Source organism: Bos grunniens, chromosome 2 (genome assembly GCF_055505025.1).
Source record: "Bos grunniens cultivar Pamir isolate PY7600 chromosome 2, Bosgru_T2T1.0, whole genome shotgun sequence".
In the NCBI taxonomy this organism is placed as follows: Eukaryota; Metazoa; Chordata; class Mammalia; order Artiodactyla; family Bovidae; genus Bos; species Bos grunniens.
Genome location: NC_141166.1, coordinates 11060516 through 11077774, shown reverse-complemented (window position 1 = coordinate 11077774; position 17259 = coordinate 11060516). Strand labels below are relative to the sequence as shown.

Below are 17259 nucleotides of genomic sequence, written 5' to 3'. Positions count from 1 at the left end.
GGGCTCCAGAGCACACGGGCTTAGTTGCCCTGCGGCACATGGGATCTTAGTTCCCTGACCAGGGATCAAACCCACGTCCCCTGCATTACAAGGCAGAGTCTTAACCACTGGACCACCAGGGAATCCCTTCTCTTTTTAATCTTCAGATGGGGATGACAGCATGTACCCTCATGGGGCTGAGGTGAGGGTAGATGACATACTTTACCAGCACTTAGTAACTGTCAGTGATTTTTATGACACCTGTTTAGGTCCATCACCACATGGCCTGTGTGAGCAGGCCCGAAAACGTTCCTGTCCATTCTGCTGTTGTGTCCTCTGCATCAGAACCTAACCCCAAACCTTAGGTGGACCCCAGCGTGCAAAACAGATTTTTGAAAATGGAATAGCTCCTAAGAGGGGAGGTGGTACTACCTTAACCCGGGGAACCCCCAGGCTTGCAAACCGCAACACTGTAGGGTCTGGGGTGAGCTGACGGACACCCGATCCAGGGCCTGGAGGGCCATCCTTGGGATTTCAGGATTCAGAGACCAATCTTTTGCTAGCTCAACTAAAGTGACACCTGGCATAGCACAAGATTAGGAAAGACTTTGCCAAGGAGTGGCTTTCAAGCTGGGAAGGGCATGACTTCAACAGGTGGAAAGCAGAGGACCAGAAGCAGGCAGGTGTCAAGAGTGGGCGCTACCCTTTCTCAGTGGAGGCCAGGATGCAGAGTTAGACTGCAGGGCCCCGAAGGCCATGACAAGCAGAGGCGCCACGGAGCAGGGCAGCGGCCTGGCCCCTGGGGTCATCCCTGCGCTGACCTCCAATCCCACTGCCAAGTTCCTTCCAAAAGGGAATGTGGGAGGGGTTTCACTATCCGCCTGCCTCAGGGAGACAGCTTCGGGGCGGTGGATGAGGCGTGATGAGGAACCTCCATAGCTCAGGCTCCGAGCGGGATACACCCGAGGGACGCTGACTCTAAGCTCCAGACACAGCCATGTCTTCTGTAACCAGACCCCTTGCTGGGGGCAGAGGAACCCAAGTTCACCCAGAAGACGAGCTGAAGGGACCTCACATCTCCAGTGAACCCAGGGACCACCAAAGGGAGAAAACAAGGACGAGGCCTGGTCTGGAGTTAAAATTCTTTATTGTCCTGTCCAGGGAGGCTCGCACAAAGGAATCTGTGGAGCAGAGGTGAGGGGGGGCGGCACGGGCCCGTCCACATCTTGGAGAGAAGGGGGAGCCGTGGGAGGCGGGCAGAAGCAGCTCCCCTTCAGCCCTCTGATGGCGCTGGCTGCACCAGCCACCCCCGCAATGTCTTGGAGGTCGTCCAGTCACCAGTGTCAAGTCCACACCTGGGGCTGAGGCCAAGTTTTGTGACACTGCTCTGATCTGCAGGGGTCACCCTGGATATATCACTCCTTTCTCCAGCCTGGTTGGGGGAGCCCAGGCCCCAAACTGCAGGGGAAGATAGGCCCAAGGGCTTGCAGGCCCTGGGAGAGTGGGAAGAGAGTGCTGCATGGGCTGGAGGCTGTCCGCAGTGGGGCCCAAAGCACCCCGAGCGCAGCTTCTGACAAACACCAGGGGGGGGGCGTCAGTCCTGCTGGGCCATTCCAGTGGCCAGTGGAGAAGGCAGGCCCTGGGGCACCGAGCTCACGGAGACTTCTCAGGGTGCCCTCGTCCCGAGACCAGAGCCCTGGCAGGAGAATGGGCTTCAAGCGCAGCTCTGGCCCCAGGGCTGCCCTGGCTGGTGAGTCCAAATGCCCTTCTCCCCCCAGCCAGGCACTGGGCTGAGAGGGAGCCCAGCTCCAGAGGGAAACTAAGGCTTTTCCGACAGATGAACAAAGGGTGCCTCGAGGATGGGGGTCACGAGCCTGGGATGGAGGGGTCCGGGAGCTTCGGAGCGACCGGTTAGGCACAAAATGCAAATGCCTCTGCCCCAAGCGCACCCTCAGCCTTTTACTCCATCCCACCTAGCCCAGACCCCGGGTCAAACCCACCAGGCCCATCCCTGCCTTTCGGGGCGAGGACAAACAATCTGGGGTGAAAAGGGGGGTGGCGGCTGCCTCCTCAGGAGCTGGGTGGGCCCAGGGCCACGGAGCGGCCATCACCGCAGGTTGAAGACCAAGCTGATGGTCAGGATGATGCCCAGAAGAAGGACAAAAGGCAGCCAGGTCTTCACGAAGGCGCCGACGCTGGTGGAGAGAGAGGAGCGCGTGGGCCGCAGGGGCCTGGGGAGTGGGTGTGCGGCTCAGAACACCGTCCACCTGCACACCCAGATGGGGCTGCTCCCCCCAGGAAGCTCCCAGACCCACCCTCTCAGCCCCGAACTCGGTCAACTGAGGGACTGGTCCACTACGGAGGCCCACCAGCTCCCGTCCCAGGCTGCCGCCGTTCCAGGCGCCTGGAGATGGGACACCTTACTGGGTGGGTACGGGAAGACAGGCCCACCCTCTGGGCCTTCCTGACTCCATCCACAATGGCTCCTGTGTCTGGGGAGGGGTCTCTGGCAAGAGAACCAGGGAGTCTTTAGTCTGTGTGGTGCAGACAGCCTAAGAGGTGGGGAGGGGCTAGCGAGAGTCAGCACAGGGCTGTGGCTGAAGTCAGGGTCCCGGGTTCAACTCTGGCTCTGTCTCAGCCTCTGTGTGACCACAGTTAAGGGCTTCCCAGGGGACCTCTAAAACCCTTTGGACCAAAAGATTCTTCTGAAAAGAACCTCCTTTTCAGAAGCTCTGTACCATGAGCACAGCTGGAGGGAAGCCTGGAGGGGCGGTCAGGCTAGCCCAGGTGTGTGCTGGGGCCCTGTGGGTGGGTCACTCTACCTCTCCAAGCTCCCTCTACCTGTGAATCGTGACTATGGCCTGTGCTACCTCACAAGTCATGGGGTCGTGGCTTCAAAGGGCTTCCCAGGCCACCACGGGGGGCCCAATCGCCCAGAACCCTGCCTCTGGCAAGAGAAGCTGGGAGGGGACGAAGGTCTACCTGGTTCCCTTGACCTGAGCACAGGGCTCTGCACACGCGCAGCATCCCCAAGGAGTCAGCATCTTTATCTCCGTTATATCAAAAGGCAGCTGCCGCTTAAGAGAGGCCAGGGCCGAGATCTCACCGTGGGCAGGGGACAGAGCCGGCCTCAGATGGCACGCCCTCTCGGCCAGCTCAGCTAGTTGTTTCAGAACCTCCGCGGCTCCCATCAGCGCCTGCTTGGCCCTGCTGGGCCCCAGAAGCTGCCCTGCTGGGATGCGTGGCCCTGGTGGGATCTGTGGACGCGCAGCCCCGGGGGCTTACCTGACGTACTTCCCATAGAGCAGGCAGAAGAAGCAGAGCGTCACCATGTTCCAGTTGGTGCTGTTGTTGTAGCGCATCAGGTTCAGGGCCAAGGCCACGTGCGAGTGGCAGTTGTCACAGCAGAGATTGTGCTGGAGATGCGGGGAGGGCTGGGTCAGGCCGGGCTGTGGGCGTGAGGGGCAGGGGGTGCCCTCCCACCCTGCTTCCCACCCCCAGGGGTGGCCCACCTACCATGCGGTGCTTGTACTCCTCAGAGGCGTCGTGCACAGCGGTGTCCCACGCGTTGGGCCCGCTGGCGTAGACCTGAGCGGGGTCCAGCTTCCAGTACCTGAGAGGGGGGAAGAGGGCGTTCTGGGCACTGGCTCAGCTCCACGAGTATCCCCTGACGCCTGCTCCGTGTGGGGCCCTGAGCGGGCGCGGAGGCTACAGGGGTGAGCCAGGTCCAGGGAGAGAGCCACGCAGCTGGCAGCTGAACAGTGTGACATGCCGCAGCCTCGCAGATCCTGCGGAGGACACGGGCTCACTCAGTGGGGGTGTGAGAGGCTTCCTTGTGGGGAGTGGGGTGGGAACACTTGAGTCCGGTGTGAAACAGGAGGCAGCAGCCAGGCACGGAGTGGGGAGTGGACGTTCCAGGCAGAGGGAACAGTCTGAAGGGAGGAAGGGGCATGACACTCGCAGCACATACAGGAATGAAGACACTGGGCACTGCTGGAGGGTTCGGAGGGAGGAACAGGGTGAGGGAGGCTGGACGCCGAGGGTGGGGAGGCAGGGGGCCATGTCTGGGGACCTGAATGTCCTCCTGAGGCGTTTATCCGTCTTTCCCCTCATCGCCTCACTGGGGAGGCTAGGGTGAGTAGGAGAACAGCTGGTGGAGCTTAAAGCTCAGGACCCTCAAGCTGGGGGTCGGCCCACAGGGTCTCTCAGGCGGGGGCACTGGGAGCTCAAGCGCCCTCTGGCTGCTGTGTGGGGAGTGGCTTGACAGAGCCTACAGACTGGACCAGAGAGAAACCGCCACCGTCTGGGGACGTGGTCTGGGGACTTGGGCTGCTCGGTGCTTCCTGCTTGGAAACGGGTGCCCGGTGCCCTTCCGACTCCTGCTGAAGAGTGGGCTAGCAGCAGACACCCAGGCCAGAGGCCCCTGAGGACGCCAGCAGGGCTTGGGAGCCCCGCTCCTGGCTGCCAGTGCTGTGCAGGACACCCACTCCTCCAGGGCTCCACCCTCCTGGACGCTGCCTCGGGCAACAGGGCACCTGACGCTCTCCTGAGCAGACCGATGACTGAAGCGCTGTCTCCAGGCCACAAGAGACAGGCCCCCAGACAGAAGAACTGAGGTCCCCAAACCCCATGCAAACTAGCAATACTCCAGGAGGGCCTGAATTTGCTTTCATTCTCTCCAACCAAAACTTTCCAGCAGAGTTCTAAACAACGCCTCCCTTACACCTTAAATGGTGTGTTTGTTCCCTGAGGGGCAGGAGAAAGGGTCTAGGTTTGGAGGGAGACAGACCTGCGTGCAAGTTCCAGTTCTGCCACCTCCTTTCCATTTCTCACCTTTTCCTTCTTTCCCTCACCTTTCCGACGCAGCTGAGAACACGACCTTGCAGGGCTGAGGCAAGGCCTAGAAGGCCTGTGGGTAAAGGACCCGGCCAGGGACCGGAGCAGGAGATGTGTGGTACAAGGCCAGACCCTCTGGTGGACCCTGGCTGCGCCCCCCTCAACCCCTCCTCAGGCTCCTGGCTCCTGCTGTGCCCCAGAAGGCCTGGCCTGCTGCTCCAGGCAGAGGAACCTGGCTCCAGGGCCAGTCACACGCATGTTCGTCACTTACTTGGCAGGCTTCCCAAAGGCCATGTTGTCTTCCTGTTGGGGGACAAGAGCTGAGGTCAGTGGGGAGCCTGCATCCAGCCAGAAAGACAGACCTGGGTTGGTGGTGGAAGTGTTGCGACTTAGAAGGAAGTATGTGGGGTGGGCACGAGGTGGGGCGTGGGCCCTGCTCTGGGGCTGGTGGGGTATCTCAAGTGCTTGCAGCAGCTTTCCTGCGTGAAGAAGGCGATGCGGCAGGAGTGCACAGAGCCCTGTGCCCAGAGGCCAGACACTCGGGGTACAGGCATGACTGCCCCTCCCTGTGGCTCCCAGGTAATTCTCTCACCCTCTCTGGGCCTGGTTTTCTCCAGGTTCTCTGGGCAGTCTCTGGTCTTTGCCCACAGGGAGGTGGTTTCCTTGATAGTATGAATGAAGACACCCTCTGACCTCCTGACCCGACAGTGGTGGCCCACACGGAGTCTGGCAGTGTGACTGCAGTCGGAGCAGGACGCGGGGTGGGTTGTGGGGGGACAGAGGTTGGGTCTCAAGAGGCCTCCTTTGAGGGAGATGTTATAGCCGAGTCCTAGACCTGCCGCACAAGATGCGGAGTGCAGGAGTTGCACAGGGACAGAGTCTGGGTTTAGCATCTGCTCACAGAGCTGGTCAGAGATGAATTCTCATCAACGTGTATGACACTGAAAGTAAGGGTTAGGAAAGACCTCTGTGGTGTTAGAGATCATGGTAAGTATGAATCAGACAGGTTGGTACTGTCACACTCGTTCGTTTAGTTTCTGATGGAGAGGAAGCTGCAACCTTGAAATAGGCAGGATGCTGCCTGCTTATCTGGAGCAAGCCCACTGCCCCTAACATGGGCCCAGCCCCGGGGAGCAGACCTGAGAACACAGCTGGTTCCTCTAGAAGGCCTGCCCCTTCTTCTCCATGGCCACACCCAGGGGACCAGGTCAGCCTCCCATGTGCCCCCACCTTGTGACTCCCACCTTCTGAAGGTCCAGAGATGTAGTTCCAGGATGGTCTGACTCTCCACTCTTGCCTCTAACCCCTACCCATGTCTTGGTACCCCCGGGTGGGCCAAGGGCTGGGTCAGTTACTTAAGACTCCTTCTGGCCACACTGCCCTCCCGGCCTGTCCTGGAGGCAAGAGAAGGGGAAACGGGGTCAAAATACTGGTGGGGAGCAGAGGGCCAGGGCCAGGACTGCGGGGCAGCTGCACTCTCTGGATATTGGGGACACAGGAAGGCTGCCTGCTGGCAAGATAGGCCAGCATTCCACGGGAGCCTCAGAGCCCTCCAGAGCGGGCAGAACGGGGAACTCACCGACACAAAGTAGGGGCCAGCAAAGTCCCGAATGACTCCTGTGGATGTGCAGATGCCCATGTGGCCGATGATGGGGAAAAACCACCTGTGAGAAAAAAGGACATGGAAGGGCAGAGCTCAGGGGAGTCTTTCGGCTGGTCAGACAGAGCTGGGACACTCCATCCGGCTGAGAGCAGATGAGTATAATACATGTGACGAGTGCCCATGAGGGTGGTGTGAGGGGCGGGGGAGTAGGGAAGAGAGGCTAGTGCAGACAACTAACAGAGCGGGGAATCCGCGTGCCCACAACACAGCTAAACTCAAGGACAGTAACACTGAGTGAGGTGCGGACGTGGAGCAACAGGAATGCTCCTTCACTGCTGCTGGGAGTATAAGCCGTTTCTACAGCTTTCGCATACGGGCACTATACCCTCTACCTCAGCAACTCCACTCCAGAGTATACACCCCACAAAAGCAAACCTTTGGTGCCAGTGTCCACCAAAGCTGTGGACAAGAACATTCACGGCACCTTTATTAAAAAATAGCAGGAAAAAAGAAAAAGAAAATTTTTAAAAGAAGAAAAACACATAGCTAGAAAAAACATCTGTCAATCCTCACTGAACTGCACACTTACAAGTCCATGCACGTTACCGTATGTGATTATACCACAGTAAAGTTGATTAAAAACCAGAAATAAGCTAAATGTCCAACAATAATAAAACGGGCACGTAGACTGGGGTATAGTCACACAGTGGAATAGCAGGTAACAACGAGAAAGAATCAACTGTTACATACAACACAGATCTTCACAGGCATAAGCAGAGTAAACGAAATCTCACACAAAAATGCATGCATAGTATTCTGTTTATGTAAAGTTCAAGAAAAGGCAAAACTAATCTATTGTGCTGGAGGGAGAAGATGGGTTATTTCTGCAGAACTGACAGGCACAAGGGAGCTCCCCTGGATACTAAAAATGTCCTTTCTTGACCTGGGTGACGTGAGCACACACATATGGGGACTTCACTGACCCATACACTTAAGATTTGTACCCTTTATGCTATATCTTATATCTCAATAAAAAGTTATTTTTAGAAAAGTAGGGGGGAGCATTTCAACCAATATATATGTGTGTGTGTATGTGTGTTGGGTGGGGGTAGTTCAGAAGCTTCCTCTGAGGAACTGATGAAGAATGTGGTAGAGATCCAGACAAAAGCACAGTGTATCACAGGAATTGAGAGTTCAAACTTTTCCAAGTCACAGGCATTTACAAAAACCCAAATCTCAGTAGGACTCCTATATGCAAAACACATAGGAACTCCAGATCTGTCTGCAGTCTGAGAACCATGGCTCCACAGGAACTAGGTGGTAGAGAGACTGATCAGTTTAAGAAGGACTCACAGGGGGCAAAAAAACGGCCTCACAGGGCCAGCAGGCAAGTGTGATTTTAAGGCTGCCTGCTGGAGAGGTGGAGAAAAGCCTAGAGATGCAGCCCCAGGAAAACAATTATGTGGGGCTAGGACGTTACACAGGAGGTGACCTTTAACCCAGACCTGTGAAAGGACAGGATGTCAAGAAGAAGAAAGCAGAACTCCAAAGGAAGCAAAGCGCTGCCTGTGCCTGGAGAATGGGAGGACAGGAGTTCAGAGGCTCTTCTGGAACACTGGCAAGAGGTGACAGTGATCCCAAGCAGAGTACTGGTGGTGGGGTGGTGAGAAGCAGATGGCTTCACAAGATCTCTCAAAGGAAACTGGGTGGTTTTATGACGACAGAATGGAGCACTTCTGGGCTGCAGCTTGAGGACCTGAAAGGACGGTGGGGACCGAGTGGTCTGTTTTAAATTTTTTTGCTGTCACATGGCTTGAGGGATCTTAGTTCCCACACCAGAGATTGAACCCAGGCCCCCACAGTGAAAAGCCTAAATCCTAGCCACTGGACCACCAGGGAATTCTCAAGTGGTCTTTTAAGAACGTAATCCAGATCCCGTCATTCCCTTGCTTTGACATTCATTGAAGGCTTCCTGTTACACTTATACTCCAAACTCCTTCCAGAATAGTCTCGTCTTGCTTATCCTCTGATGCCACCTCACTCTTTTCTCTAGCTACACTGCCCACTTCTGGTTCATCAAACACAGCAAGTCCTCCCACCTCAATGCTTTTTTTGTTTTTTGCTTTGGCTTTCATCCCAAACTGTCTTCTAGAGCTTCGAATAGCTGGTTGCTTCTTATCATTGATGCCTCAGCTCAAGCATCAACTTTGGAGGTTTTCCTTGATGATGCCATCTAAAGTGGCCACACACAACCCCAGGTACCCCAGATCCCATTACTCTGCTTTAATTTCTTCATAGCATCTACTACAATCTCAGATTACCTTGTTCACTGATATGGTCACTGTCTTTCCCCGTGCCTGCGTGCTAAGTTGCCTCAGTTATGTCTAACAGTCGTGTCTGCGATGCTATGGACTGTAGCCTGCCAGGCTCCTCTGTCCATGGGATTCTCCAGGCAAGAATATGGAGTGGGTTATCTCCTACTCCAGGAGATCTTCCAGACCCAGGGATCGAACCCACATCTCTGTCTTCTGCAATGGGAAGCAGGGTCTTTACCACTAGTGCCACCTGGAAAGCCCCCGTCTTTCCCCACTAGCACGTAAACTCCAAGAGAGCAGGGATTTTCTCTTCAGTATTAGAGTAGCCCACAGGCAGTGCCTGGCACATGACTGGAGCCAAGCAGTCATTGACTAAATGCTGAATGAGTGAATGTCCTGCATTTAAGAGTGGAGTCAGGCTCTGAAGTCAGACCTGGGTGGAGTCTGGACTGTGTTTTGGGCAGGCGCTCACTCCCATCTCTCAGTGAGAGGCAAACGCTAATGACAGTGCCTCAGTGTGGCCTAATCGTGAGGATCAAATAGGATATGCTTGCAAAATGCCTGACACTTCCTTGTACTTGGTAGTTGCTCAATGTAGTTATCATGAGGTGTATAATAAATACTTGCTATATGACTGGTTGGACTGGTATATAAGTTGCTGAAGATTCATAGTGGCCACAGCACAGACATTCAGGATTATGGGAAAGGCCTCGGACCTCTCAGACCCTAATCTCAAGATCCCTCTCCCCCTCTTCCCCTCAATTTCTTTCATCTGGTTGGGGCAAAGGTATGGCTTTGACCAGTACTCCACATACCATGGCTGCGCTGGAGGTCAGAATAAAGACTAGAGACAGTGACAGCGCCTGCGCCTGGGGAAGCCCAGAGAAGAAACTCTCAAAGTGTGTGTCAGTCTGGAAGCTCTGTGAAGGCAAGCTCCAAAGCTGCTTTGTGGACTACCGTATATTCAGACCTAGCGTGCAAAAGGGCCTCAAGATCTGCTTGTTGAATGAATGAGTTACTGCCCCTGGACCTCTACCTAGTAAGGTAGAGTATTTCAGTGGAAAAAGCCCTATGCTGGCTTCAAAGCCTTTGTTTCCTCATCTAGAAAATGGGGGTGATAGTATTTGTTTCCTTAGGTTGATGTGAGGACTGAATGAGACAGTGAATATAAATGTTTAGAACAGAGCCCAGAACAGAGTAAGTATCTACTCTTTGCTGTTTTCTGTAGCAGCCGTAGCTGTTATCAGGCTTTTCACGCAGAATCATCAACAGTTCTGAGGGGACAGACAGATCTCTGGGTTCAGTTGCCTCCTCTCTGATACTGCCTCTCCAAAATCAATGACAGTCCCTTGTGCCCCATCCGTCCCTAGCTCTGCACCTGACGTCAGCAATCACCATAAGGCACACACTGGTCCACCTCTCTCTCCTGCTGGAGGGCGAGTCCTGTGATGGGAACATGAGCCCTCTGACAGGGGCACTAGATTCATCTTATGAACACCTGTACACAGATCTACATAGAAACGGAGTGTGCGCTGCTTCTGGCCCCGATGACTGGGGACTGTGGTGCTTCCACTCAACATTGCTACCAGAGGTCTGAAGGGCAGAGGACTCAGCAAAAGTGTTTTTGAGAACAGGGGAAAACCAGAGAGATCTTGGGATAACAACACAATTTTTAGCAAAATCAATACATTCCCTCCCACTTATTCTCACATTAACATTTTACTTTCTTCATAGCACTAATCACTATCAGTTCTTTTATAGTTCGCCTGTTTACTGTCTATCTTCTTCCACCATGATTTAACTGAGAGCCAGGGTCATACCTGCTTTACTCACCACTGTATATTCTTATCACCTAGAACTATTCTAGGCACACAGGAGTCACTGAGCAGGTGTGTTAAAAGGAATATTGAGTTAATCAATGAAAATACTTTCTTAAATATTTTTATTTTTAAAGGACTCAGACTTGGACATTCTTAAACAAATGCAAAAGCATTTGAAACAGAAACAACAGAAGTATTTTAACATGATGCAAGACTTAAGAAAAAGAGCTCATTTTAGAATCAGAAACATATAAGGACAAAAATGATCTCCATACCACCTGGCTGTTTTTGATACAGGGAACAAATAAGTCTATTCCATCAGGTGAGAGGGAACAGGTTGTGGTCAAAAGAGAGCAAGTCAGAAAACGGTGTTGGGCATGGCTTTGCTTACTTTCGTGTGAACCTGATCAAGACATTTAATGGTAGAGATCCATCATCTGAGACTATAATTCCTACCTCAGAAAGTGGCTGTGAAATTCAGAGAAAATGAGTGTAAAAGAGCTTAGCCAAGTGTCCAGCACGGGGGGGTAATGGTTATCATCAATTGTCAGGGCTGAAGCACCAGGGCAAACCAGCTCCCTACCTCCCTAACCCCGCGGCTCCTTGCTACAAGGCGCCAGCACTTTCTGGAGCACTTGCTTTCTTTTCTGACAAAGGCTGATCTGATGCTATAGAAATAACTTTGGTCTGATGGGCAGACTGCCTGACGCGCTTTGCAACAGAGATGGTGTGGTGATATTTCTGGGGGCCCTTCCAATGACGACATCCCAGGAGTCAGTGTGGTTCCAACCAAACTTCCATTCTGGGCCTCCGGACCCAGCAGGATGTCTTGCGTACAGGAAGTGACCAGTAATCGGCTGTTTAATGAATGAATAAGCCAGTGAATGAATGAAGATGTCTCTCTCACACTAAGTCAAGGGGCCCCTTTTCTGTACGCCCACAGGTCCTGAGCTTCCCAGCCTCTGAACCTCTCCACGGTCAACAACTGTCTCTCAGATCAGACCAGGTGTAACGAGAGCGAGGAGCCGGTCCCATCCGTCAGCACCACTGGCAACACGCGGGTGGCGGGGTACCGATGAACCCCGGCCCCTCGGGAAGGCTTTGCTGCGCGCTGGGCCCGGAGGCTGGCCCGGGGCCGCCGGAGGACAACGCGCCGGCCCATCTCTCCCTGTCCCGGCCGAATGCCAGAGAAGACTCACGTGAGCACCGGGATGGGCGTCCACACCACGCAGTAGGGGAAGCGGCTCCGCTCCACGTCCATGGCGCCGCTGCCAGCACCGCTAAGTTGCTTCTTGTCCGTCTCGGCCGCCGTCGGCGCCTCCACTTCCGCCATCCCGAGCGGGGGAGGCAGCGGCGGCGGCAACAGGAGCGGCGAACTCCCTTCCGCTTCCGCCATGCTGCGTGCGCCCTACCCGCCCAGCCCCTGCTCCAGTGCCGCTCGCTGGGTGGCGGCGTCACTTCCCGAAGATGGGGTCCGCCCGGCTTGGGTTTCCCCCCGGGAATAGGAGCCGCGTCCCTCTGGGCCCGACGCCCACCAGCGCCGCGCCGTTGCGCGGGCGGCGAGGCGCTGCCTGAGGGCATTCCCGCAGTCTAGTGCTAGAGCTTCATTAAGCACTCAGTAATTCAGTACGCTGAGGGTTTCTGAGAGGTGTGGTGCAGTCTCTACTTATTGGGCGCTCCTTAGGTGCGACGCGCCTGACATACATTGTTTTTAATCCCCACAAACTGGTTAGACATGCGAGAATTGTTGCCATGCCCTCCTCCAGAGGCTCTTCCCGACCAGGGGATCGAACCCACGTCTCATGTCTCCTGCATTGGCAGGCGGGTTCTTTACCTCTAGCGCCACCTGGGAAGCCCCTAGACAGGCGAACAAAAGTTCAGTCAGTTTAGTCCCTCAGTCCTGTCCGATTCTTTGCGACCCTATGGTCTGCAGCAAGCCAGGCCTCCCTGGTCATCATGAACTCCTGGAGTTTATTCAAACTCATGTCCATCGAGTTGGTGATGCCATCCAACCATCTCATCCTCTGTTGTCCCCTTCTACGGCCTTCAATCTTTCCCAGCATCAGGGTCTTTGCCAGTGAGTCAGCTCTTCGCATCAGGTGGCCAAAGTATTGGAGTTCCAGCTTCAGCATCAGTCCTGCCAATGAATATTCAGGACTGATTTCCTTTAGGATGGACTGGTTGGATCTCCTTGCTGTCCAAGGGACTTTCAAGAGTCTTCTCCAACACCGCAGTTCAAAAGCATCAATTCTTTGGTGCTCAGCTTTCTTTATAGTCCAACTCTCACATCCATACATGACCACTGGAAAACCCATAGCCTTGACTAGACGGACCTTTGTTGGCAAAGTAATGTCTCTGCTTTTTAATATGCTGTCTAGGTTGGTCATAACTTTCCTTCTAAGGAGCAAGTCTTTTAATTTCATGGCTGAAGTCACCATCTGTGGTGATTTTGGAGCCTCCCCAAATAAAGTCTGTCACTGTTTCCATTTCCCGCACGTTACCAGTGAGAAACTGAGGCTTAAGAGGTGAGGTAAGTGGCCAGGACTCAACTCCAAGTCTGTTTCCCTCTCTTTTTCATTCTGTGGTCTTTCATGAGGTAGTGGTAGCATAAAGGAAGGATAAGCTAAAATAATGTGTGGCATATGTGTAGAAGTAGGGAAAACTTGCCTGGAGATATTTGAACCGAGTCCTGATGTTTGCCAGGTGGCTCCAGGATGGGTGCGTGCAGTGGTGCAAAGAAAGGAAGGCCTTGCAGAGCAATGCGCAGGAGTGTGAATATCACCTTGGCTGGAGTAAATCACAAGCCTTAGATGTGATCCCATCCCTTCATTGTACAATTGGCAAAAATGAGACTCAGGGAAGTTAAGTAATTGTCTGAGATCACACAGTATCATATGAAGAAGCCAGGCTCAAATCCTGAATTCTTTGGGCTTTTTAAACAGATGCCAAGATAGACAAAGGAAATGGAATCTGCTGGAGTGGGAAGGGGAAATGGGAGGACAAAGAAGGAAGGCAGCAGCTCACAATTAAGCTGGTGAGAGGTATGGCTACAGCCACTCAGAAAGGTGGGAGCTGTGCATTTTGGGGAAGATTTTTTTCCATTGAATTACCCTCTTTCGATGCTGGTCTATTTTTGGCGCCTAATATTTTAATGCATTTTTGGGGTGTACGTCTACCTCTGTTCTGGAACTCTAAGGTCCTTAATTTCAGTAGCTCGCACTGTTCTGGTGCAGAGCAGATGCCCACTAGATAGTTCCTGATTTACAGAGTGACTAAATGGATGTTTTTATAAAGGCCTCACAGATATCACAGCTGAAAATGATTCTCACCCACTCAAAATCCTTTTGAGTATGTTTGTGCCTCTCCTGTGGCCCATGTGTGTGATCTGTGAAGGGCAACAGCCAGCACCTGGCACAGATATAGAAGAGGTGTACAGTATATGTTTGTGGAATGAGGGAACTGCGTCTTGATTCATTGACTATACCTGTCTCATCTCTTCTGGAGGAAGGTCTCCAAGGAAAATCTATACCTTAGACATGCCTCTTCTATCACTGTCAACCCGTAATTCTAGCAAAGGGCCAGTGGGTGCTCTTTAAACATTTATTGTGTATATGGATGAATAAACAACCAAAGTCAGCCTTTCTCAGAGTCTGCCACAAATCTGCAAGGACTAACACAAGCACCACATTTACTCTACGGCCTTCAGTGGCTTCCCATGGCACTTTAGATAAAACGCAAATACGCCGTGGCTCACAAGGCCCTGCATCATGCCCTTCCGCTTACTTGTTCACCATCCTACAGCCTGTTTCAGTTCCGCTCATGGGCCATGCTGTTTCATACCCCACGGACTTGGCACATATTGTTCTCTTTCACCTGAAATGCCCCTACTGCCTCCAAAACTGGCTAACTTCCATTCATCCTGCAAGTCACAGATTAAAGTCGCTTTCTCAGAGAGCTCTTCCCTGGCCTCCCAATCTGAATGAGAAAGCTCCTGGAATGCCTTGTTCTTTTCCTTTGCAGCACGTTTGTGGCTATGTCTTGTTGGACTCCCCGACTAGGCTGGAAACTCCTTGAAGGAAGACACTGTATTTGTCTTATTCGCTTTTGTAAAACCAATGCCTATTAGTGTCTGCTGCTGCTGCTGCTGCTAAGTCACTTCAGTCGTGTCCGACTCTGTGCGACCCCACAGACAGCAGCCCACCAGACTCCCACATCCCTGGGATTCTCCAGGCAAGAACACTGGAGTGGGTTGCCATTTCCTTCTCCAATGCATGAAAGTGAAAAGTGAAAGTGAAGTCACTCAGTCGTGTCCGACCCTCAGCGACCCCATGGACTGCAGCCCACCAGGCTCCTCCGTCCATAGCACAGAGCATTTCCTTAATCAGTATTTGCTAAACTGAATGAATGACAAATACTTATAAGCTTAGTATGACAGCTACAGCCAGTCTGAGGGCAGGAACCTAGCTTGTTAGCTGCTACCTGACAGTGCCCCAAGAGTTTTAAGGGCCCCATGGATGTTGGTAGGCACAGTGCTGAGCAGGGTCTGACTAGAGAGCCCCAGCCCCTTTCCCCATGGCCTGCATCCTCCTACCCTTGGTCTAAGCAGCTGCAGAAGCAGGGACATGAGAAGAGGCAGGTACCTGAAGGGGTCCATGTGCTGTGCTAAGTTGCTTCTGTCATGTCTGACTCTTTGTGACCCTATGGACCATAGCCTGCCAGGCTCCTCTGTCCACGCGATTCTCCAGGCAAGAATACTGGAGTGGGTTGCCATGCCCCGGGTCAGGAAAATCCCCTGGGGGAAGGCATGGCAACCCACTTCAGTATTCTTGCCTGGAGAATTGCACGGACAGAGGACCCTGGCAGGCTATAGTCCATAGGGTCTCAAAGAGTCACTATTCTTGCCTGGAGAATTCCAGGTACCTGGAGGGAGAAGCCAGCTCCTTCTCTGACTCCTCTGGAGCCTCTGTCCTAGGCTTGTTCCCCATCACAGCCTGTTCACAGGGCCGCCTTCCACTTGTACACGTCACCTTGGTTCTCTTACCCAATGTGAAAGCCTCCGTGGCCCGTGTCCTTGCCTCCTCTGCTGCTGCCACCCCTATCACGCACAGACAGATGGGGTATCTCCACCAAGGCCTAACACTCCCTTCCAGGCTCAGAGGATCACAGCAGTGTCCTGGAAGAAGCTCCTCTAACAGACAGCTCAGGAGAGGATTGATAGAGCTCATAGCTACCCCTCCCCCAACACACACCCCGACCTAAAATAGGAATGACCATCTGGACCCACTTATAGGACTGGCTGGGGGAGGGAAGGATGGCAGAGCTGGAAGCGTCAAGCCGGGAAAGCTTTGAGGGTAAGACACTGCTTGTTTGAAGGGTGAACTCAGGGCACGTCCTCTCTTGGTGTGGGTCAGGACACCCCCTCAATTGGCCCCAGGTAGAAGTCCCCAGAGCTCACATCCTTCCTTCCTTCCCCAGGCCATCTCACTCCTCATTCTGGCATTCAAGGCCCTCATGGTCTGGCCCAACCCTTAACCTTCTTTTTCCACCCTCATCGCTCTCTGTCTCCCTTGGGACTTGCTTGGAGTTAACCTCACTGCGCTGTTTGCCCTTCAGAGAATGAGCCCTGCACTTCATACCTCGTGTCTTTGCTCGAACTGTTCCTTCAGCAGGGTGCCCTTCCCCTGCTCTCCTACACCACTTTCAAGGTTTCCAGCAAATCCTCCCTCTTTGCTCCCAGAGCACGGAGGCTGTTTCTGCCTATTGAATATTCATGTATACTTGCATTAGCATTAGCTGTTTACATGTCTGTCTACCTCAGGAGACTGTGAACTCCTTGAGAAGGGGACTGACTAGATCCATTGGACCTTGGAGTCAGAACGGCAGATAGGAAGCGCTTAGGGATTGTCCCTGGAGCTGTTTGTTGACCATAGATTGGTCTGCTTCAGGGCTCTGACAGAAGAATCACCTCAATCAATAAGCCAGGGAAGCAGAGCTGAGCCTGGGGCAATCTCAGCGCAGGTTGGCGGAGCTGCTAGGGGTGACGCTGTGTGTGTGTGTCCCCTCTCTTCTGCAGCCTTTCTGCCTATGCTCCTTTGGATTCCCTCCATTAAGCCCTAAATGGTCTTCCTGGATGGCTCCAGACCTTTCCGTGGTGGGGAAGGGACCACCGGGGCAGATACAATGCAACAAACCATTTGAGAATACACCCTCTGACCGTTAAGACATTAGAGATTACAAAATGACTTCCTTCTCCATTCCATTTTATAGACGGGTAAACTTCCCTAAGAATATAGAAAGCACAGCCAGGCCCAGCATCTGCTGGGTTCTGCTGCCAGGTGGGCGATAAAGCATGATGGTTGAACATGTGAACGCAGGTGTCAGCCAGCAAGTCCAGTACTGACCCTTAGCTCTGTCAGAGGTTGTCAGACCTTAGGAAAGTAACTGAACCTGTCAGGGCATCAATTTCCTCATCCCTAAAATGGGGGAGGAGAAGGCAATGGCACCCCCCTCCAGTACTCTTGCCTGGAAAATCCCATGGATGGAGGAGCCTGGTAGGCTGCAGTCCATGGGGTCGCTAAGAGTCAGACACGACTGGGCGACTTCACTTTCACTTTTCACTTTCATGCATTGGAGGAGGAAATGGCAACCCACTCCAGTGTTCTTGCCTGGAGAATCCCAGGGACGGTGGAGCCTGGTGGGCTTCCAT

General features: G+C 53.4%; 1 protein-coding gene across 5 annotated transcripts; it reads right to left on the bottom strand.

Moving 5' to 3' along the window:
* Nucleotides 1-1109: 1109 nt before the first annotated feature.
* TMEM222 (transmembrane protein 222) lies at nucleotides 1110-14817 on the bottom strand. 5 transcript variants are annotated; one of them, XM_086330563.1, is made up of 6 exons: nucleotides 11753-14817; nucleotides 6395-6479; nucleotides 5087-5118; nucleotides 3496-3592; nucleotides 3265-3395; nucleotides 1110-2174 (listed from the first exon to the last, which is right to left on the bottom strand). In XM_086330563.1, the coding sequence occupies exons 1-6, from the start codon at nucleotides 11947-11949 to the stop codon at nucleotides 2087-2089; spliced, it is 630 nt and encodes a 209-aa protein (XP_086186689.1). In that variant the 5' UTR covers nucleotides 11950-14817; the 3' UTR covers nucleotides 1110-2086. The 5 variants fall into 5 exon arrangements, 4 of the variants coding, with proteins under 4 accessions (XP_086186689.1, XP_086186684.1, XP_086186708.1 ...); XM_086330558.1 differs by lacking the exon at nucleotides 5087-5118 and having other exon boundaries at nucleotides 11753-12691; XM_086330582.1 differs by lacking the exons at nucleotides 6395-6479; nucleotides 11753-14817 and adding an exon at nucleotides 6060-6209.
* Between the last annotated feature and the right edge of the window lie 2442 nt (nucleotides 14818-17259).

Bases quoted from the DNA above. Each gene is read 5' to 3' on its own strand.
- TMEM222 (XM_086330558.1), bottom strand. From the start codon at position 12,134: ATGCCCTCAGGCAGCGCCTCGCCGCCCGCGCAACGGCGCGGCGCTGGT. The intron at 6,480-11,752 runs GTGAGTCTTCTC...TTTTTCTCACAG, and splicing joins ACGCCCATCCCGGTGCTCAC to GTGGTTTTTCCCCATCATCG. The intron at 3,593-6,394 runs GTGAGTTCCCCG...CCCCCCTCTCAG, and splicing joins CTGGCCCCTACTTTGTGTCG to GTACTGGAAGCTGGACCCCG.